A 23,221-nucleotide genomic window follows, 5' to 3' on the forward strand; every position below is an offset into this window, starting at 1 on the left:
TATTCACATTTTAAGGAGTTCGAAAAGTCCTTAAGAAACTGAAATGGCGGCAAGTCAAAATAAAACACATTCTTTTTTTTTCCGTTTACATTCACCACAATGTTCAATTTAATTTACTTCAAGTATTTGGTTTCAAGATTTAATTTTAAGGAAGATAACTTCATGTTGTTGTTGCTGTTGTCGTTTGACAAGTGCAGAAAGTTAAAGTACAAGTCAAATGGGACCGAAGGCATGGAGCACAGCCCTGGCCACATCTCCGACTTTTTCGGCAGCAGTTGAGGTATATGTTGAAGAGGGTCGAGGCAACAGAGATACAGCTGAAGAAATGCCTCGGATCCAGCTGAGCACCTGGAGATAACTTCATAATTGCACTATTGATGCTACGGTTACTTTTTTAATGACTGTATGAACCCTGTTAAAATATTAAAGTACAGAAGCTTACTTCTTCGAGTTTAAAATTTTAATCAAAATAATGATCAAGACCTAAATTTAACACAGTATAATTCCGGATAAAAACTTCATTAGCTTAAAAAATCATGAAGATCAAAATAAATATCGATATGTTTTGCATGCTCAAAAATAAGCACCCATTCTCAAAACTTATTAAGAATGATTAACTTGTGACGTCAATTTTTAAGCCATAAAATAAATCTACTGTTATTGTCATCTTCATTTTTTTTTTAAATTTAAATTATTTTTAATCCTTTCGCTTTAGTTTCTTAACACAGTATATTAAATTACTTATCGCGATATTAAAATAAGTTTTACATAAGAGGCTCTTAAATTGAAAAAATAATAATTAATCGCAATTTTCTTTAAAAAAAATCAATGCAGTACAATTGTTTTTACTGCTAGCCTTAAAAATAATATTAAGGGAGTCAAAACAAGTCCGCTTGGAATTGAAATTTCAAAAGTCGAATGAGAAAATGAAATGCCCCCTTGCACCAAGAATCAGAGTTAAATAGTTACAAAGGCAGTTATTTCAAACAAGTTAACGTTCTCGTCACACTCGAAATAGTTTGAAAATGTGTTTTATATTTATAGATCCAAAATTTATTCTTTGTATATTTTAAGGTATACTTTAGGCGTACTTCTACAGAGATTTTTTTTACACCCTTATTTGCTCAAAATTAAATAATTTGCTTAAAATAAACTACTCAAAACATATGATTTAATACACCCATAGTATAATGGTAAACTGGACTTCCAACGCATATCCTTATCCTTGACACCACTATCAATAAATTAATGGTATAGCATAAATAAATAATAATAGTTTAATTATTTCTCGTTTCAGCTTTCAAGCAATAATATGTTTCGTTCAAACAGATTTCAATTCTGGAAATAACGAAATTATCGAGAAGGTTCCTTGGGTCAACATCATTCTTATATCCTCTTATGGCGAAATATAGGAATAATTTGTATTTATTGCAAAAAATATGTAAAAAGTTGTTATCAGTTTTAATTAATTCTGTAATAACTGAATCAATTTCGGAAAAAAATATGTTAACTCTTCATTGCGTACTTTTCTTTTTACCAAAATAAGTTCAAAATTTGCGCATTTTTTATTACACATCTCAAATAAAATGATGGTTTTAAAAATAGTATGGATTTGGAATCTTTTTACAATGATCCATTTTTAGTACTTGCTGTTAAACAAAAAAGGCATTTTCCTAAAATTATACTGTAATAATATATTCTGAATTGAGCAATTGTTGAAAAATAATTTTAAGAAAAGTAAAGTTTTCCAACCCCTTTTTCTTTAAAGAGCAGCTTTTTTAAAGTTTACTGTGTAATATATTAGCTTAAACGTCAAAATAAAATTGCGGTTCAAACTTGTTCATTTAAAAAACAAATCAAACAGTTGTGATTTCTTAAGTTGCACTAATATGTATTTCTTTTTCACAAATCAAAAAAATAAGAAACAAAAAGGTAAATAAATAATTTATTTGTTTGTTCATTCTTAGAAGTTATTTAACCCTGTGCTTACGGCTGGTATTGAGTGGACCAGAATGGCTTCATCATGCTAATATAGCACGTGCCATAAGCAGGATGAGGGACTGATAGAAAGATTCAGAGAAGGACATCACACAGAATACATCCAGGACTACGGTGGGATGGGATTCAAACCCGCTTCGCACAGTGTTTGGCGTGCGATACCGCTCGGTCAGGGAGGCCCATACAGTTTAAAAAGTAATAAAATTTTCATGCTTTTCTGATTGCCATTGAGGGAGAACTGATAACTACAGTGAACTTAGATTTAAGATAAAACGGCATGAAAATTTTAAAACATATTTTTGACAAGTAAATACGAAAAATATTAAAAAATGGGAAAATATTGTAGTGCGTTTCTACAGGGGCAAAGAAGAGGGGGAGGGCAAATACATGGAACCGGTCTTCTCCACAGATGGCGCATTCGAGCGCTGCGAAAGCTTTTGGCCACAGGCTTATAAGCCTTAATTGAGCACACAAGTCAGCAAATGTATGTGGTAACAATAAAATAATAATTTTTTTAATCTTCATCGTTATCGAAATTTTGTAAATAAACATGGCTCCTATTTTGACGAAGAAGCCGGTCAATCCAACCCCAGTTGCTGTTGAACCTGCCGTGGAAGTAATATATTTTCGTTAAAAGTTACTAATTTTCTATAAAATAAATGCTTTTTTATATTTCTTCTGTTGCATATCATGTTTTTTTCTTCTTATATAACTTTATAGTACTAACTCATTCAATAGGGCTTTCTGGTATATTCATTTATTTTTTTACATTTTTGTAAATTAGTTTTACAAAAGCTTAAAGCTTTTTTTTCTTTCTAAATTCACTTTGATAATTTGAATGTTTAGCCTTACTGTCATCATGAATACTTAGATTTGAATTTAGCATTAGCAAGAACTTCTTTTAAGTTTTGTTAATAGTGTTGGAATTTGGTAATTGGAATTAAATTTAGTAATTTCTAGAGTAGCACTATGGGTAAACCTACACTGAAAAAAATATTGTTTTAATCTGTCAGCAACTAAGCTTTACTATTTTTTTCAACGATAAGTTATTTTGTGCTAGCAAGAACCTGAAGGTTATGAAATCTGTATCTTTCAGTTCAATCATCTTTTAGAAAATATATAGCATCTTTCAGTTTAGATTATAATTTATTTAACAGCACTGAGGAAGGATCTTGTTAATAGAGCTGAAACTATAGCTTGTCAACTTATGTCTCTTTATTTTTGCTTAATTCACGTTTTTTGCTTTAAAATGTACTTAATTTTATAAATTTATTTATAACACAATTTGAAACTTTTATTATGTAAACATGCTTATGGTAACACATAATGCTTTTATGAGTTCTATGCATGTTTTAGCTATACATTAGTAATTTACTATAGTTGTAATCTCATGATACTATGATCATGAATCAATTCTAAATAAATATAAAAGCTGCTCTAATAAGTCTTCTCTTATTAATATATTTTAGAATTTCTCTTTAGTTTATTTATTTTTCTCATAATAATTGATTTATATCCTGATATAAATATATTCTAAAATGCAAACGATTACACTTTTCAGAAATAATTATCATAAAAAGTTTTTCTTTAAGGAATTGCTTGACCTGAAAGAGGAGAATAATTTATTATAATTTTCATATCATTTGTAGGAATTCTCTGGGTTAGTAGTAACACAGATACTTTACATATATATAGATAATTACATATATTGCACAGATAATTTACATATATTTTTTTTTCGATAGTTATTATCACAGTTTTTTTTATTTTAAATATTGGCATATGTTTTTTTTCTTCTAGTAAGCATGAACCAGATTTTTTCTGGAAACTATTTTTTCTTTTAGTCAATTTTGTTTGTATGATAAGACAGTGTTGTAGTTCAGATTTTATGCTGTTGTAAGGCTTTGAAGTTTCAAGAAATTAGTCTGCTAAACATAAAAACAAAGCAAAAATATTTATAGTTTGTTAATATGAAAACTAAAATAATAATTACACAATATATTTTTGATTTCATAGAGCCTATTTAAAATTTTCTTGAAAATAGCAAAACAATAAATCAAGATATTGTAAGGTTGCCTTCAAAAACTGATTATAGATAAATAGCTATTAAAATTTCTGTGCTAGTGCTTTTTTATGTCAACTACCTTTGCCAAGTTGCTAAAAAAGTTTTTTACTTTTGGAGTAATTTACCCAGGGATTGCTCTGAGTTATACTTTTTCAAGTTGGTCTCTTTCTGTAATGTTTTAGTTTTTCATGTGCCATTGTCTAGTTTTTTCCGATATTGGATAACTTTTCTAAGGCATGTACCAATACGAAGATCTTTCCGAATTATTTATTTAATTAATTTACAATAACTAAATGAAAATTTTAGTTCTCTTAATGTTCATCATTTTTATAACAGAATGTTACAATATTATTGTTAAAATAAATATTTCTCATTGTAAATGTGTATTTTATATTTAATTTTTTAGCCAATTCAACCATCATCAGTAATTGTGATCCATCCTGGATCAATGTACTTAAGAATTGGAAGAGCTTCAGAATCATATCCCAAAGTTATTCCCCACGTAATTGCCCGGCGTAATAGATTGGGGCCATCTCCTATTCACCGAGATCCAACTTTGGTGCCACTTATTAATTTGGTAGTTTTACTTCTTGAATATTTTTAGATTAATATTTTCTATTGTTTGAAAAAAATAAAAATTTAAATAATTTCATAAATTTATTGTTTATTATTTATAGTATGGCACTACACTACCCTGAATGGTGCTTAGATCTTATAATGATAGTTTACAATTTTCTTTCAAGGTAGTAAGTTAAATGATGTTTGTATTGATTTAATGAATTAGGTATTAAATGCTTTTGAGTTACTTTTACTTTTGGAATCAGGAATGCAAAAAGCCTGCAGCTGGTTTTACCCAGTAAAAACCACCCGGTTTTACTGTTTTTTTTAAAAATTAATTTCTTTTTTATTCTTTGTTATATTAAAGAGCTATTCTATTGAAATATATATGTAGTCTAGTCTAAAAAAATGAACCAATATTGAAAAAACTAATGATAATCTGAAAAGAAAAAATATTTGAGTAATTCATGAAGAAAAATGTATTGGTTTCATATGAAAAATAGAATAATTTGAGTATAAATCAAAGTACAATAGAAGTTATTTCATAACGATTTTAATTAAAAATAAACACAAACAGAGGAAATACATTATAAATTGGCCAGTTGTCAGTGTTATAGATCGAGAAATGGTATAGATTTAGAAATGGTGTTATAGATAGATATAGACCAGCAATCTAGATTTGACTGTATGGCCATTGATTAGTCAGTGCCTTTGCTTTACTTTCTATGCACAAAAAAAAAAAAGAAAAATCAAATATTTTTTAAGATCAAAATGTAAATATAAAGTAATCCTGTGTTAAAATAAGTTTCAAATGTGTGATATATGTGAGTACTTATAAAATTTTGTATCGTGATCTCAGAAGAAACTTTTTTCAGACAATTAATTGTATTAATTATTAATTGCACTTTAATTGCCTATATGTTAAGTCCATTAATTAAATTAAACTTATTTATTAATATTAGATTTTTTTTAAAGAAGGTACTTATCCCTGCCCTCTCTTTTGAAAAAAAAAAACCCAATAAAACATGAAATACCCAAAAAGGTTCAATAAAACCCAGAAACTCACCTGGGTTTTTGCAACCTTGCTATGAATTGTATTATTCAGTGACATTTTTGATTTTGTTCAATATGTTTCTGCTTTACTAATTACAATAAAGCATTTTTATTTGGAGTGAGTGATGATGGTTGTGAACTCACCCTCTTTCTAACATTTGGCACTTTGACAAATTAATTGTTATAGCTCTAACAGTGCCAATAACTGCAACTGCTTTTAAGAGAGATTTTATTGCTGAAAATGAAAATAAAATCTAAAAGCTTTGGAGCGATTGGATGACCTTTCAATATTGTGTTAGTTTTGCCACCAACAAAGATGTCAATTCGAAAAAAAATTCAAGTGTACTGTTAAGTGCCTAAAACAAAACAAAAGAAATTTAAAATCTATAAATTTTATTTACAATCTTTTTTTAAAAAAAAACTCTAGCCAAATTAATTTAGAAATAATGAAAAAAAAAGTTAAGAATAATGTGGAATAATGTTTTTTGTTTATAATATTTTATACTCTAGCAATAATTTTACTGTGTTTATTTTATGTAATTTATCTCTGTTTAGTTAGAATCTTGTAGCTACTAATACTTGGTCAAATCAAGTATGTTTCATCACTGATTGTGGTTTTTTACAGTCTCAAGAATTGAAGTCCCAGCTCCACAACTATCAAGTCACTTTAGGTTCGATTTTGGCATCATGTATGACAAGTGATGGTAGACTTAGAAATTCCATTCCTTTAAATATTGTAATTTTATATTTATTTAGTAATTTTATTATTATTTATTTAAAAGTTAGTTTTTATTTTATTGTTTGAAATATATTTTGTAGTAAAAATTTAATTTTTAGTATGCACAGGATATCAGTGCATCTGAAAAGTCATTGAAAATCATGGGAATTCATTGATTTTAACCTTGATTGAAAATTATCATGGAAAATCATTAAAAATTCATGGACACTCCCTGTTCGTCATGGATTTGAGCTCTCGGAGCCCTTAATCTTGTCTGGCGATTAGAAAATCCTTGATCGCGATTTGTATTAACATGATTTAAAAGTAGCACATTGCAATCTGCATCTGTGTGATGTAAAAATTGAACATCGTGTCAGTATTTGTGCGATTTAAAAACCACACATCGTGAATCACATTCGTGCAATTGAAAAATCCCTCATCGTGATCTGTATTTGTGCAAATTCATAATCTCGCATCGCAATTTTTATTCACGTGATTTTAAAAAGACACACCATCTTCGATATTTCGATGATATAAAAATTTCTCATTGCAATCGATATCCAATTGATTTAAAAATCACATATCATGATCCACATTCTTGTGATTTAAAAATCAAACATCATGATAGATCCTTATTTGTGCAAATCTATAATCATAACATCGTGATTTATATTTACATGATTTAAAAAATACACCACGCGATCTATACTCACGTTATTTAAAAATCCTTTATCACAATCTGCATTTCTGTGAGCTATAAAAATCTTATGGTGATTCGTATTTGTGTGATTTAAAAATCGCACATTAGGATTTGTATTCATGTGATTTAATATCTTCACAGTGTGATACATATTTGTACAATTTAAAAATCACCCATCTGGATATCACAGGACGTTATTTATATTGCATGATTTAAATATAAACATCATAATTCGCATTTCTTATTTACGTGATATAAAAATCTATTATATGAACAATTTATTATTTAATTTTTAACAATGCTGGTTTTGGCTTAAACATTTTTCAAGTTAATATTTTTTTCTGTTAAGAAAAGAATTCAAAATATTAAAAGCAATTAAAAAGAATATTTTCAGTAGAAAAGCACGCTAAGCAGTAGAGAATCCGAAAGGAATTGAAACAATGAAATATGGACAAAATTTAAAAACGGTTGTCATATTCCATATTTCATTGTTTCTTTTTATTTTTTTCTGTTTAAGATTTAAAATGTATTTTTTAAAATTTAATTTGTAATTTATTTTGATTTAATTTGTCATTTTTTTCAGTTTATTTTTATTCAGAATTCTCTTTTTAAACTAATTAAAAAAAAATTTTTTAACTATCAATAATGAATTATTTCTTTATTAGTAATCAAAATTATGAGTTAACATAATAAAAAATATTTAAAATCTCAGTAAATTTTGTGTCAATCATAAATGGAAAATATTGCAGATCATTTATAGTGCTTACTGCAATAAAATTTTTGTATTTTGGATTACAATGAAAATTTCCTATATATGGGGAATATTTTACATATAATTAAAATATTTAGTATATTATGCAACAGTTATCAGGAAATTAATATTTCGTAAAGCCTTCTGGATTTTTTCCTATTCATGTCGGCAGCTATGCATACATTGTGTGGTAGCATCAAAGAAAATAATTGTGTAAATAATTTGTTTGAATTTTCCTTATTCAAATGACTAAATTTTGGTTGCTATATTGGAATGAACAGTTAATTTATACGGCATTGAAATAACATTATATCAAGGGAAGTAGCAAATGTTGCTTTAGGTATTGGTCGTTATGATAAGGGGGAATTGAGTAAAGAGCATAGTCTGTATTCTGAATTCTCTAGTTGAAATCAAACCAGTAAAGCCTGCTTTGAAGATTTTAACCCTTTAATTATTAATGTTGTCCTGTCTTTGTTTTTCCTAGAAATAATAATTACATAATAAAACAATAATGCAATTGAGCTTCAAGTTTTCCCAATAATTAATACAATCTTAATTATTTTATTTGACATCTACAAATTATGAATTCAATTTCATGTTTATTATTTATCATTTAAATAATAATTCGTAAAATTTGAGATTTAAATTCTATTGTCTCGATTTTTATTTATATTTTACTTGAAATTGTTTACTTGAATTGTTACTTGAAATTGTTTACTTAATTTTAATCTTATTATCTTAAATATTTACTTGGATTGAGATATTATAGTTTTTTAGGTAACAGAATATAATTCTAAAGTGAAACCTCAAGTAATAAGTGGGAAAAGTGATATCCCTTGGACAAAAGTTGATGATCAACACGATATTTTCATTGGAGAAGATGTGAGTATGTGATAAAATGTGAACATTAATGTAATACCATTTTTCATACTGTGTATACTTCCTTTTTGTAACATTTTGATTACTTTTTACTTATTTTCTTTAGTACTGATAATCTGTATTTAACATACAGGTATTCATTTTTTTTTTAATTTTAAGAGTATTTTTTTCAACACTTTATTAGGATGATAAAATAATTTTTAAAGCATGTTTTTTAACAATGCATTTTTTTAAAAAAAATAATGTGTTTCAATTGCATTGTCTGCAATTTCTATTTAATTTTGCTCAGTTATAGTACTTAGTTATAACTTAAGTACTATAGTTTTTTGATTGATAAATCAGTATGTGAAAATATTATTAGTTCTTAAAAACTTTTTTTTTCTCTAAGTTCTGGCATATTTTATGAGAAGAAAATATTGGTGTCTATTTCAATAAATGAAATTTACCAGTTGAAGATTGTTAATTTATTGTGTGCTTTTAATTTTGACACAGAATCATACTTATAACATGCAATATTCACACTTATGATAATACCAGTAAAACAAATATTTCTTAAAAACCAGATGTTGTGGTAGACACACTACAGTCACCAATGTGGGCATTGTAGTTATCAGCATTGTCAACTTTCATCTATTAAAAGGTACCCAAACATCGAATCGAGTTAACATGTCATATATACTGGTGAATTGGAATTGTCTTTTGGAGTGGTAGATCAGTCACCAGATCATGCTTTTTTTATTAAAAAAAAAAATTAAGCATCTAATTTCTTGTTCATATTTGTAAAATTATTTAAGGCACCAACTTGTCATTGTCAAGCACTAGGGTTCTATCCCATGTCGTAACATGAGCTCTATCCAGATTCAGATCTACACTGGCTTATCTCAGAAGCAAAGTTCACCAATATGTATTTAGATATGTATTTCATGTATCATATTTGAGTTTCAGTCTTCAGAAATCTTATGGGATGTAAAATTACTCTTCGTGAGTTTTTTTTTTTTTTTTTTTTTTTTGTTAAAATTTCTAATTTTTCCCCCATACTTTTCAAAAAATATAATCACTTAAAAAATAAGTCCTTTCTCCTTGTTAGAAAATTAATGAGAAATTGCATAAAAATGCTAAATTTGCAATATTTCATTCTTAGGTTTGTTTTTAAAAAGAAGTTGATTTAAATCTATTTAGTTCATAAAAGTAGAAAATAATGTAGAATAATGTTCCTTTGTTTAATATTATTAACTAGATCTAGCCTATTTACTTTGCATCCTTAATATCTCAGTTATGAGCTACATAATATGTTTCATATAAGAGATATAATGTGTGTTATAAAATGATATTAATTTATAATTTCTCTCTTCAAAAATTTATCGAATAGTTGTTTGTTAGGATTATTTATTATTTGTCAAATATTTATAAAAATGTTTTTTTTTATATAACACTGCTGAGAAGGAAAGGTGGCTATTTTAAATTGCTGACATGCCACAAACTTGCCAATTGTGGAGACTATTGTGTCACAATCTTGCCACGACCCCTTTAGTCCTCAAGAGACTTTTTGTTTGTTTTATGACAATCCTTGACCAACCAACCCAATTTTTGGATTTACGAATACTAATGTTTAACTCCGTAACCTTGTAATTTTGAACACAATCCAGAAGACAAGGGAACTCCTCGATCAAGCATTGGGTGAAACTTGCCTTCGTGAGGCCTTTTTGATGGAACTAACCTGCATTTGCCTTACATGGTAAGGATAACCACAAGAACCTCCCTCGGTTAAGTTGATGGCAAAAGGACTCTAACTCATGATCGGTCTACCACTGAGGATATTTTTACATCAGCACTTTGGTCGGTGCAAGCCGGATTGCGAAATTAGTATCAACTAGCCATTGCGAACATTCTAACCACGGAGTCACCATGGCTCTCAAGAAACTGTTGTAAAAACATTTTGCTTTTTTTTGGAATTTTTGTTAGTTATGATTTATGTAATTTTTTTTTTCGTTTTTAGGCACTACGTTTACAACCTGGAGAAAACTTCAACATACATTGGCCAATTAGAAGAGGTCAGTTTAACTTACATTCTGGCGTTGGTGGTTCAATGACTTCTGTTTTATCCGACTTAGAAGCTATATGGAGCACAGCATGTCAAAAATTACTGGACATTAGTCCTAAAGATTTGAAGGTATAATTTTATGTTGATTTTTTTTTCAATTTATAGGGTGGCTAGAGATAGGAGAATTTAAGAAAGCATTGTTGAATTTTATCAATTTGGAAAAGTCAGGGAATTCTTAAACAAATATGTCCAAATATCAGCAAAGTGAAAAATCAACAGTGGAAAGTGGTGATCCCATGTGAATTTATGATGAAATTTTTGCCATTTATTGCTGTGGATTTTCTTAGTCTCAGATTATTACATCGATATTTCAAATGTTTAGGATATTTTGAATCTCTCATTTGTAGAAATACTTTTTGTTGCATTAATTTTAAATATTTACTATTTTTTATTATTTTATTTGGCAATAGTCCAAAAAATTTTGAATTATAAGGTGTACAGTTTTTGTTGTAAAATCTTGGGAAACATAACCCAAAGCATTTCTAACTTTAAATTTTTCTGGTATTTTTAAAACTTGGCTGATCCATCTCCACTTTCGCTTATAATTTTCTCAGCAACTAACTTTTATTTGCTCATGTTAAGCAGCGTTCCATGTTTTACATTGTCAAATCATTTTATGTTTCGAATTTTTTGGTGACATGTACTTATGAATTTTTGAATTCTATTAATGATTTTCTATGCGCAATGCCAAATCTCAGTCTCATATGAAGTTTTAACATTAGCTAATAAATCATTAATGCTTTAAAAAAAGATTAACTAGACTATGTGAATTTTGGTGATGAAATTTGTACACATGAATTGCCATGTTAAAAAGTAAAAAATTTAATGCTTTATTGCAAATCTAAGTGTTGTATTGCTGTAAAAACCATGGTTAAATTTAAAAAATATTCACTGAAAAAATTATTGAAAAGTCATGTAGGTTAAGGATTGAATCGAATACTTTATTTATAATTTTGTATACCTGCTAAGTCTCATGTTTTTTAACGAAGACTCCTGTATTTTTCTCTGTATTTGCTAAAGAAATTGAATAAAAAAAATTTTGGTGATAAAATATCTGCTGGTGGCAAAAATACTTCTCTTCTTCCTCAACAGATAGTGGTATTGCCAGTACTATAGTATGTTGAGTGTTAATAGTTTAAGTAATTATAAATAATGGTTTAAAGAAATATTTTTTAGATTAAGATTTATATACATATTTTTTACTTTCCTGAATGTAAGTGCTTATATTATTTCTAATTTTGAATTTCTCATTTTGACTTACATGATTATGCATAACGTATCAAAAATTTACTCGTAGCCTGAAAAATGTTGCTAGTAAAATCTCCGTTATTTTATTTCTCCAATGTTGGCAGGTATGATATTGGAGCTTCAGTTTCAACAACTTTATTAGTTAAAGTAAGCAATCAAAAATTCAGAAATTTCCAAAATGTAGACATTTTTAATCAATTTGGTAATCTGAGTAATTGCAGTTATTCTGTAGTAGGTACAGAGAATTTATTTTATATTTTGAAAATATTTTCTTGATGAAAATAAATAAGTAAGGAAATTAGTTACAAATCTGATAGATTAAGATGTGCATATATATAGCATTATTGTTTTTATCACTTAATGAAAAGATCAAATATATAATTTTTTAAAATCTTTTTGAATATGTTTATTCATTAGTAGAATTTGTTTTAGACCTGTACAATCAATTAAACATTTTTTTCTATATTTTATTTCTTTTCAAAAATTTATCAATAATGATTTGTCAGATATTTTATCATGGACACCTCATGTTAATTAATAAGTGATGTATATAGTTTTTTATCTGTGATTTTACTTGAATTCTCATGATTTTATTTCAGTCTTTCAGAGCTGTTCTTGTTATTTCTGATGTGTATAAAAGAGAGCACGTTCGCGAAATGGTTAATCTTCTACTGACTAGGCTTGGGTTTATGAGCTGCTTTGTTCATTTGGTAAATATCACTTCTTCAGTCCTTATGTAAATAAAATTCATCATATAATTTAAAGGGAATTTATATATTAATATTTTACATGTTATGAAAATGACCAAATATCTCAAGAAATTTTGATTCTCACACGTTTGTGAAATGTTTTCAATGATATCCCACCTCACCCAACGAGGTTTAACTAAGTTCAAAATCTGAAAACACCCTGTTTCTTAAATCGCAGATTTGGATTTTCCAGAAAGATAGTACTCCAATATAGGCTTGTCATGATTTGAGGTCCGCAAAATGAAATTGTGATTAATATTGCTTTTTAGACCCACTGAAACAAGAAAGCGGGGAAGACCGCAGTTGAGATGGATTGATTTGGTGCAGTCTGATTTTCAGGCAATTAATGAAAAGAATGGAGGATCAAAGATAAATTGTAAGTCGTTATGGAGAAATCTTCAGAGGAAGGCATTGGGTGTCCGGCCAACTTTGATGATGACTACCACGAAGTTTATCTCCACCTACAGCTGGCGGCACTAGAGTGACTCTCTGGGTTTGGGGTCATTAAATGCATCCTTTGAAAACATTTCCTGCCTGTATTTTTAAATTTATGATCCAATGCATTTTTTTCAAAATATTTGACTGTTATGGACTACCTGTTTTTTGACTTAATGTTATTGAGTGACTAACTTATGTATATAAATAAATGAAACAGTATATTTCATTAGGAATCTGTGTGTGCAACATTTGGTGCAGGAGTTAGTTTTGCATGTGTTGTTGATGTTGGGGATCAGAAAACTGCAGTTTCTTGTGTAGAAGATGGAATATCACACAAAAATACTAGGTTAGTTTTCTAAGAGATTTCTATAACTTTTTTTATTCAATGATTCTTAATTTATAATCTAATGATCATTAAGTAATCAATGAACGGTCTAAATGTTTTGATTGTTTGGACTTGTGTAGAAGATGGAATATCACATAAAAGTACTAGAATATATATATATATATACTTTTTTTTGGTTTTTAAATAGATTTCAATGATATTTTTTATTTCATAAAGAAACTTTTTTTTTCTTTCTGGTTTTCTAATAGATTTCTATGACTTTTTTTTATTTAATGATTCTTAATTTATAATATAATGATATTTAAGTAATCAATGAACATTCTAAATGTTTTTTGACTTTTCGAAGGTGCCACTCTTCAGTCCAGGGGACTGAAATCAGTCTTGAGAAAAAAATCAGTAGACTAATATTCATCAATTTAATATCCCTTTTCCACTTGTTTTTTTTTAACAATCGAATATCCCCTTTTCCTTAATAATTTAGCAGAAATTTTGTGATAAAAATAAAATAATACATTTTAGTTAAAACATTTTTATTTTTCATAATTATTGCGAAATACCAAGTAATGATGTCACACCAAAAGGAAAAAATGTGATTAATGCTTCTATTACACTAATGTTCAAAGACATAAGAGTTCAGTAAAAAATGAGGGTTTGTAAAAAATGCCTCAGTGCTTACTTGCTTACACAAAATTTGTACTATTGTTGTGTCTAAATTTGCTTTAGTCTTCATTTTTCCGCAATGTTTTGAAATGCTGATCAAAGTTAAATAAAAAAAATTTAAGGAAGCTTTTAGAGATAAGACAAAAAAATAATGGTGAAGCAAATAATAAGTAGAGATATGAATAGCTTTATGAAAAATTTGGTGGTTTATTATTTTGGTATAAAAGTATGTATAGAGGTAGCTGTTATTTTTACCTTATTGCTGCAAAAAAATTAATTAATAAAATTAAAAATTTTTTAGAAAAATATTCAAATCATTGATTTAATATATGTGCCATTATCATGGAAAGGTTCATTTTCGAGTCAGTGAGCTATAAATTTCCAAAAATCCTGGTAAGCAATGTTAGATCATGTTAATTGGTAAAAAAAAATTTTTTTTTAGAGGGGCATGCTCAAGTGTTGTCTCCTTGTATTCTCTAATTATAAATGTATGTCACAACTGGATTTAAATACATAGGTCAGGTGCAGGTAATTTGAATTTTCAAATGTGACATCTTGGAGGTCATTCACTAATTGATTTTTGTTATTGTTGCAATGCTACATATTGCAATTAAATTGAGCTTTTTATTGTTGATTTTGCTATCAAAGTTTCAAATTAATTTTAATATTGTTATCATTTCATTATTCCTAGATAATCAATGTGAATAATTATTTTGATAATAATAATAAATACTTTAATTTTAATAAATAATACTTAGAAATAATTCGTAATAAATACATTTACTTAAAACTTCCTGTTCAACATTTCAATATTCCAAGTTAATTTGAGCATTTTTCAATCGCATACTGATCTGAAATAAATGGATACTCTTATTAAAAGTTATAAAAAGTTGCCATAAATTAGTATTATATTGTTTTAAAGAATATATTAGTTTTTTATTCGGTAATTTTTCTAACAAGTTCTAACGACTTTCATTTTTCAGTGATTTTTAACTTTTAATTTAATGATCATTTTTGATCACTGATATATCACTTTCTGAGTATTTTATCTTAATTAGTTTATTTAAACTTACTTCATTCATTTGTTAAAGGCCTGCTTTCTCCTATGTAATGTTACTTTGTGTGAAAAAAAGAAAAGCCTACATAGTGTTGGTGGATTCTAAAACCCACTACTTATAAGCTCATTTTTAAAAAAATTTTTTTTTAATCATTTTAAATTTTTTTGTAACTTTTTATAAGGCTATGGGAATTATATTGCTGTTCAACTTCCTTAATTTTTAAATGTTGATTAAAAGCTATTTTCTCTGCTATAATTTGTGTAGCCATCTGCTGATAACTTTAGAAAATGCAATGAAACAACAAGCAATGCTATTTTTCCAAAAATATAGGCTGCAGTGAAGGTTTCATGGGATCAAGAGTAGAGGCCAAGACTAAGGATTACTTTTGTGCTCTATATTTTTGTTAATTTGCTCGTTTCTCATTGAATTTATTTGTTATGAGCTTAGAATTTATTAATTTGGTTGTTTATAAGCACAGAAATTCAAGTTTAAGACCAAATCTCCAAAATTTTATTGATCCCATCCCACAAAAAAAAAGGAAAAAAAAAGTTTAAGAATTGAAATTAATTGCAGATAAGGAGCTGAATGAATTTCTTTTTATGTATCAATCTCAAAAATATTTTACCATTGCTACATAGCTGCCAGCTCTACTGGCTGCCAACTCTACAGTAGATTATTAGATTTTTGCCATTTTCTCCTGATCTTCCTGTTTTAATAAATATTCTTCTGGTTTTTGTACATTTTAGAAAATTTTCTAAAATTAAAAATTAAAAAAAAAATTCCCTATTGCAATAGTATTTTTTCTTTTTGCTTGGTTAAATATTTAAATAAGTATTACTAATACATAATGAAGCAAGCCTTATTTATAGAAATAAGTTTAAAACTTTTTTTTTGTTCTAAAATGTTAAGTTTATTTTTTTATTCAGAACTCCCTTTTTAAACTAATTAAAAAATATTTTACCTGTCTTTGATGAATTAAGCACTTATTACTATTTAAATTTATGAGAAACAAAATACATAGCATTTAAAGTATATTATATATCAATCATATAATATAAATTACAAAAAATGCAGAAATAAATCTGCAGAAACTAATTATTTTATCATGATCATATGAAGTTTTTGAAAATATTTTTGAATTTTATTGATTTTATGTTTATAAATTTAGAACTTTAAACCATGGAAATTTTTTTTTATTACTGCACAAATCCTAATTAGGACTTTTTTTTTGGAAAGTGAGTAAAAATATTTTTCGAGTGCTTTAAAAGTACTTAAAAGGTGTTTATTTTTTGTTGAAAAATCTGGCTATGCACCCTGAAAAAATTTATAAATATTACACTGTATCACCAAGATGGGATGTTATCAACTTTTTATTATACATCTCCTATTATTTTTCACTTTAATCTAAATGGGTTATAGTGGTTATTAGAAAATAAATAATTTTTTGTTCATGTTACAGTAAAAGCACTTGACACTTCTAATGAATATTAAATTAAAAAATGTTTAAATAATAAAAAATATTAAAATTAATTGTTTTGAATTTCAATATAAATGTAAGTTTTATTTGAATAGGCTCAACATTAATTATGGAGGAAATGACATAACACGTTTATTCCACTGGTTTTTAGGAAAGCTAAGTTTCCCTTACAAATGTTCTCCAGAACTTCCATTGGACTGTTTAACTGTGCAGGAGTTAAAAGAACAACTGTGTCATGTAAATTTGGTAAGTGCTAATAGTTCTATACCTGCCAAGTCTCCTTTTTTTTTTAACGAAGACTCCTGTATTTTACAATTTTACAACTATCTCTTGTTTATTCATGTATTCTCAAATTTCTCCTTATTTGTAGAAGAATTTTAAAAAAAATTGGTGATAAAATATGCATTGATGGCAAAAATACTTCTCTTATTCCTCAACAGATGGTGCTATTGCCAAGTGTTGTTAAGTGTTAATAAGTCGAGCCGTGATAGCTCAGTGGATAGCCTTCCAATGAGGTGAACCGGGTTTGAATCCCAATGATGACTGGTTGATACAAATTCCGCATCCAGTTTGCACTAACTACAGTGCTGACATAAAATATCCTTAGTCTTTAACTTTTATTTTTGTTTTTCGAGTTATTTACTGTGCAGCTATCTTTTTGTGTGTCACAATTATTGTACAGAATGAATTGTTAAGATATACTTTATCCTAATTTTCTCTATTTTATTTTATATTTTTCTTTGTAATATTCGCGATTTTGATAAGTTTAAGAAATAAATTGATGCTAAAATGTTGCTTAAAATTTTTTGGTTAATTATTTTTTTTATTTGAGTTTGTACTTAATCTTGATCAACTTATGAGTCAAAAATTTGACGTTGAATTAATTGATTTTAAGTTTCCCTTTTTTGTTAAACCAGTTTATACTTACAATAGTACGATCAAGAATTATTAGCATAATCAAAAATTATCAGTACATTTAAAAGTTATTAGCACAAGATAGAAAAGGTCAATAGGACAACTGTTAAGTAGAAATCTTTATTTATCAGTAATTATTAATTTTAATGTATAGTGATTCTTTATATACATCCAGGTACATAAGAACAATACTAATTTAAAGATAACAAAATATACATTTATAAAATGAGTGTAAACTGTAAATGTTTGGAAAGTAGAAAGTAAAAGGCCTACACACATTTTTTTAATAAGAAAATGTGTATATATAGCAGGTTTGTTACTTTTATCAATGTTATCTTAACTACTGTACGTAAATAACCATTGTTTTTAAATATATTTTTAGATTTTTATTTGCTTTGGAAGCATTTTGATTGAAGAAAATTTCCTTCAAATCTTTTCACATTCCAAATTTGTACCTTCACATTTTAGAATATTAATGTTAACACAATCCTTTTTATGTCTGGGGAAGGAGGCCATTAAGATGGAATTAAGAATCAATGAAAATAAAACTAAATATATGCCCTGCATAAAAGCTGGCTATGAAGAAACACAGTTTGAAATTCGAAGCCATTGAAAGCTTCACCTATTTGGGGTCTAAGATTAACAACAAAAACGACACTACACAAGAAATACACACAAGAATCATGATGGCCAATAAGTGTTTTTATGGTCTAAGAAAATATCTTAAGTCAAGCCTGATAAAAAGAAAAACAAAAGTGTTACTCTATAAATGTCTTATACGATCAGTGCTTACATACGCATGTGAGACCTGGACAATGACCCGTGGCAATGAAAATATGATAGCTAGATTTGAGAGAAAAATACTGCGAAGCATTTTTGGTGGAATAAATAAAAACGGTGCCTGGTTTAGAAGATCAAACACGAAACTTTACGAATCATATAAAGAACCCAATGTCATTAAATTTATCAAAATTCAAAGGATTAAATGGGCAGACCACATTGTAAGAATGGAGGACAGCAGGACAACCAAAAAAGTTTTCAGTGCCAGGCCAACAGGTACATGAAAAAGAGGACGACCAAACCTAAGATTTTTAGACTGCCTTGAAAAGGACCTACAAGTTTTAAAGATAATAAATTGGAGAACATTGGCTAAGGGAAGAATGTTTTGGCATAGTCTTGTTGAGAAGGCCAAGGCCCATCCTGGGCTGTTGTGCCAATGAGAAGAAGAAAAAGAATGTTAACATTATTTTACAGTATGTACTTCTATAATTTGTGCATTTTTTTAAAAAAACTTATTGAATTGAGTAAACAAATTGTACTGTTTTTTATTATCATGAGATACATTATAGTTCACAAAAAAAAGGACTTCCCCGAATAACTTTCGATCTAATGATCATAGTTTCATGTTCTAGGACTCTGTCTTAATGGTTCAAAAGGGTGACCTCAAACATGCTATGTAATAAGCGCAGACAATATTCGATGTTACGAAATCTGTCACAAAAATGTACTTTCTCTGAATATACATGCCTTTTTTCCGACAGATTCAGATTTGTGACCCTCGAAATATAGGGAAGAGCCGTAATCTGGGAAATATGGTCCCAATAATTTGGTTAGGAGAGCGCTCCAAAGCTTGGACCCCATAATGTTAATTTCACTTTTTGTGTATTTTGCTATAATTGTAGAACTTTTTAAGTGAATTGAAAACATTTTGCACACAATTATAAAATTCATTTATCCAAAGATAATTCCATGCAAAAAGTTACTTTTAGTAAATATTTATTATTTTATTTTATAATGGTCGAAAATTTTTGAATTGTAGGCCATAAAATTTTTGCAGCATTTTAAGGAATATGCTTTGGCAGAATACAAAATCGGTTGAATAGTTCCTGAGAAATCGAATTTTTATTATCTGACTTCTTTGAAATTCGATTTCTCATTATTTTATTTTGCTCAAATTTTGTAATTTGTCGTGTGAAATTATTATCTTCAAAATGATGCAAAAACTTTTATACAAGTACTACAATTCTATTTTTATACCATTATTAAATAAAATAATAAAAATAAATAAATAAATATTTGCTGAAAGTTATTTCTTGCATAGAAATATCTTAGGATAAACAAATTTTATAATCTAGTGCAAACATTTATTTATTTTTTTTCGTTAAAAAAGTTCTTCAGATATGGCGAAATGTATAAATAGCTTAACATTATGCTGTCCAAACTTTGGAGCACTTTCCTGACCTAACTATGAGGACAACATTTCCCGAATTGCGACTGCCGACTGTATTTTGGGGGTTAGAAATCCAAAAAAAGGTATGTTTATTCAGAGAAAGTACGTTTTTGTGTCTGATTTCATAACTTAAAATATCATTTGTACTTATTGTTTAGCATATTTGAGGTCACCCCCTCAAGCCATTAAGATTTAGTCCTAGAACGTGAAGATCTGATCAATAGATCAAAAGTTGTTCAAGGTAATTCATTTTTGTGGCACACTGCATATAAAACAGCAGAAACTAGAAAGTAGAGGTACATATTAACCATCCGTTGACTTCCTTAATCCCCATTATTGGTTTTAAACATGCATTCTTATTGTAAATAGATGTAATTGTAACAATGTAACAATCATTTTTTAAATTACATTTGTTGATATATCCAGATTATAATATCTATTTTGTGATGATTTTAAATATTTATATTTTTACATATTTTAATAATGTGTATTTGAAATTAGGACATCTATGGAGTTCAGGACAAGTACTTTACCATTAAACGCCCAAGTGTACCAGTTTTACGCTATGGTATAAAGGTAAACTGTTTTTCTATATGAATTTCAAGTTGTAAATGTTTGAATTTGTATGGAACAGTCTCTTTCTCCAATCTCCATTTCCCTCAAAAGTTAAGTGAAGAAACAAAACTTGTAAAACTCATTTGAAATAATTTTTTTTTTACCTCTCTGTAATTTGTAATATTTAAATTTCTATTTCATTGGTGATATCCATGATGCATAATTTTAATTTTTTATTTTTTAATAATTAATTCATGAAACATTCTTTTTCTCTTGTCTAACAAGTTTTGTCTCTTATGTTTACTTTTCTCAAAAGTAAACACAAGAAACAAAACATGTCATGTTAATTTAAAATAGAGGGAAAAAATTTGCCTTTCTATAAATCAAGATTTTTAAATTTCTATTTCATGAGTGATACCTTTGTAAAAGTATAATTTAATCCATGAAACATTCTTTTAATTCTTTTTTCATTTTCACATAATTTATCCATAAAAAAGATTTTTTCTCCACTCTTACAAGTTTTGTCTCTCATGTTTATTGTTCTTGAAAGTAAACACAAGAAACAAAACTTGTAAAACTCCTTTGAAATAAAGGAAACAAATTTTTTACCTTCGTATAAATTGTAATTTTTAAGTTTCAATTCCATGAGTGATATCTTTATAAAAGTTTAATTTAACCAATGAAACATTGCTTTCTCCATTTTTACAAGTTTTCTTTTTCATGTATATCTTTCTCTTACTTTATTTTACCCAATTTGGAACAGCTTAGAAAATACTAGAACTTTGGAACAGCTTAGAAAATTTCCTTTGATATTACCAGAACCAGATTATTAATGTAAAATACCTTGTATCTCTTTTAAATGTGAAAAGAGTGACATTACCCCCTAAATTGTTATCCCATGCTCTAGATGATTGTAATATATGGTCATTCATAATTTATTTGCTTCTAATGCATAACTTTGTTTTATCAATGATACCATAATTGCCAACTCTACTGGATTTTCCAATAGACTACTGGAGTTTGTCAGTTTTCCCTGGTCTACTGATTTAGTAAAAATTCGCCTGGTTTTTGTCCATTTTTGAAAACTGAGTAAATTTCATTAAAAAAAAACCTGTTCAAAAATTTTTTTATGCATTTTATTACATGTTTAAATAAGTATTACTAATACATCATGAATAGTAATCAATTTAAAGCTTTTTCTCTTTTTTTTTCGGTTAAAAATTTTTTAGTTTTTTTTTTATTCTCAACTTCCTTCTTTAATTAATTAAATCTTTAATGAATTAAATGTCTATTACTATTCAAAATTGTGAGTAATCAGAAATGGAAAATGTTGCAAACAATTTTTAGTTTATTAGTGTGTATTTAAATGACTTAAAGAATCCCTAAAATTCTTTGTGTGTAGAATATTTGATATATAATGCAACAGTTATTATCAAATTTATATTATTTCATAAAATTTGCCAGATTTTTTTCTGATCCATGTTGGTACTATGATCATACTTTTCTTGTTTGATATTTGTATTCACTCTTCAAGGAAAATGTTAGTCCTCTTGTGTGGTTTATTTTCGAGTTTAAACATGTTGGCAGCTATCTTGATGCATGTTATTTATCAATACATCTAGGCAGACCAGGACCAGCATATTATTTTTTATCACATTTTTACTTAAAGTATCATTTTAATGAGTACTTTTAAGTACATGCAATATCCAAAAAAAATCTAGTTATTACCAATTTTTAGTTATTTACCAAATTTTTATAAAACTAAAGCATCATTTTGATAAAATTTATCAAGAATATTTTTGCTGTGAATTAACATTTATAATATTTTTTATGCTCTAACGATATGATGATCTCTTGTTTTAACGTTATATTGAGCTTAAACTGTATTGACATTATTAAGTATATTTCTTGTCTATATAAAAAGTAATGAGAGATTTGCTGAGGTTAAAAAATTTTATGATTTTTACGATTCAAAAATTTTTTGAGTTTTATGCATTTTTATCTTTATTGTTTCCCCCCTAAGGTAGGCGATGAATGTTTGATTGCTCCCCTAGCTTTATTTCACCCAGAGCTGTTTGGCATCACGGGTCCTAAAAAGGTTCAAACTCACACTCGAAATGAAGGATTGCCAGACGATCCTTATGATGAACAGTATCTTATTCAAACTCAAGTATGTATTCTTCCCATTTATTCTCTCAATATTCATAAAATATCTATACATTTTTCTAAAATTAAAATTACTGTACATTTCCGAATATGAGCAAAAGAGTACACTTTCTATTTTGAAACGCAACCAAAATTCAAACTTTGTATATAAGCTGCCATACGCAAAAAAAGGCATGCTACGCTTGGAAATAAAAATGTACCACCTTTCGTGTAGTAATGAAGGCACTTGTTTTTGTGGGCAAAAGAACCTCCCGTTATCGTAATTCGATTTTTTAAACAATGTTCAGGGATGCTACGCCTGCGCCATTTGCGACAAACTGAGACAAAACGGCATAACTGCGCCATTTTGCGACATTCAGCTCAGTTTCTGCCAAAGCTGCGCCATTCTGAGACAAAACGTCCAAAATTTGGCAAACCTGAATTCAGTTTCAAATATTAATCCGATTGCCGTGAGTCATTGGAGATTATTTTGCCGTTCACGTCTCCAAGGGATGAAAGACTTCCACGAAAAAGCGGAAATCCGCTTTTTTTCTCCCAATTTTTAAAATTTTCGACC

General features: G+C 27.7%; 1 protein-coding gene across 1 annotated transcript in view; it reads left to right on the forward strand.

The window, feature by feature from the left end:
• The first annotated feature begins 2,405 nt into the window (after window positions 1-2,405).
• Window positions 2,406-23,221, forward strand: part of Arp8 (Actin-related protein 8) — a 29,954-nt gene continuing 9,138 nt past the window's right edge. The window contains exons 1-10 of the mRNA XM_016054151.4: window positions 2,406-2,614; window positions 4,470-4,640; window positions 6,300-6,410; window positions 8,621-8,725; window positions 10,719-10,892; window positions 12,671-12,781; window positions 13,489-13,604; window positions 16,895-17,045; window positions 20,446-20,520; window positions 22,523-22,669. Coding sequence (XP_015909637.2) covers window positions 2,549-2,614; window positions 4,470-4,640; window positions 6,300-6,410; window positions 8,621-8,725; window positions 10,719-10,892; window positions 12,671-12,781; window positions 13,489-13,604; window positions 16,895-17,045; window positions 20,446-20,520; window positions 22,523-22,669 — 1,227 coding nt within the window. The 5' untranslated portion in view covers window positions 2,406-2,548. The remainder of the gene's footprint in view (window positions 2,615-4,469; window positions 4,641-6,299; window positions 6,411-8,620; window positions 8,726-10,718; window positions 10,893-12,670; window positions 12,782-13,488; window positions 13,605-16,894; window positions 17,046-20,445; window positions 20,521-22,522; window positions 22,670-23,221) is intronic.

This window comes from Parasteatoda tepidariorum, chromosome 7, assembly GCF_982258835.1.
Source record: "Parasteatoda tepidariorum strain Cologne lab strain chromosome 7, Ptep-v5.0, whole genome shotgun sequence".
In the NCBI taxonomy this organism is placed as follows: domain Eukaryota; kingdom Metazoa; phylum Arthropoda; class Arachnida; order Araneae; family Theridiidae; genus Parasteatoda; species Parasteatoda tepidariorum.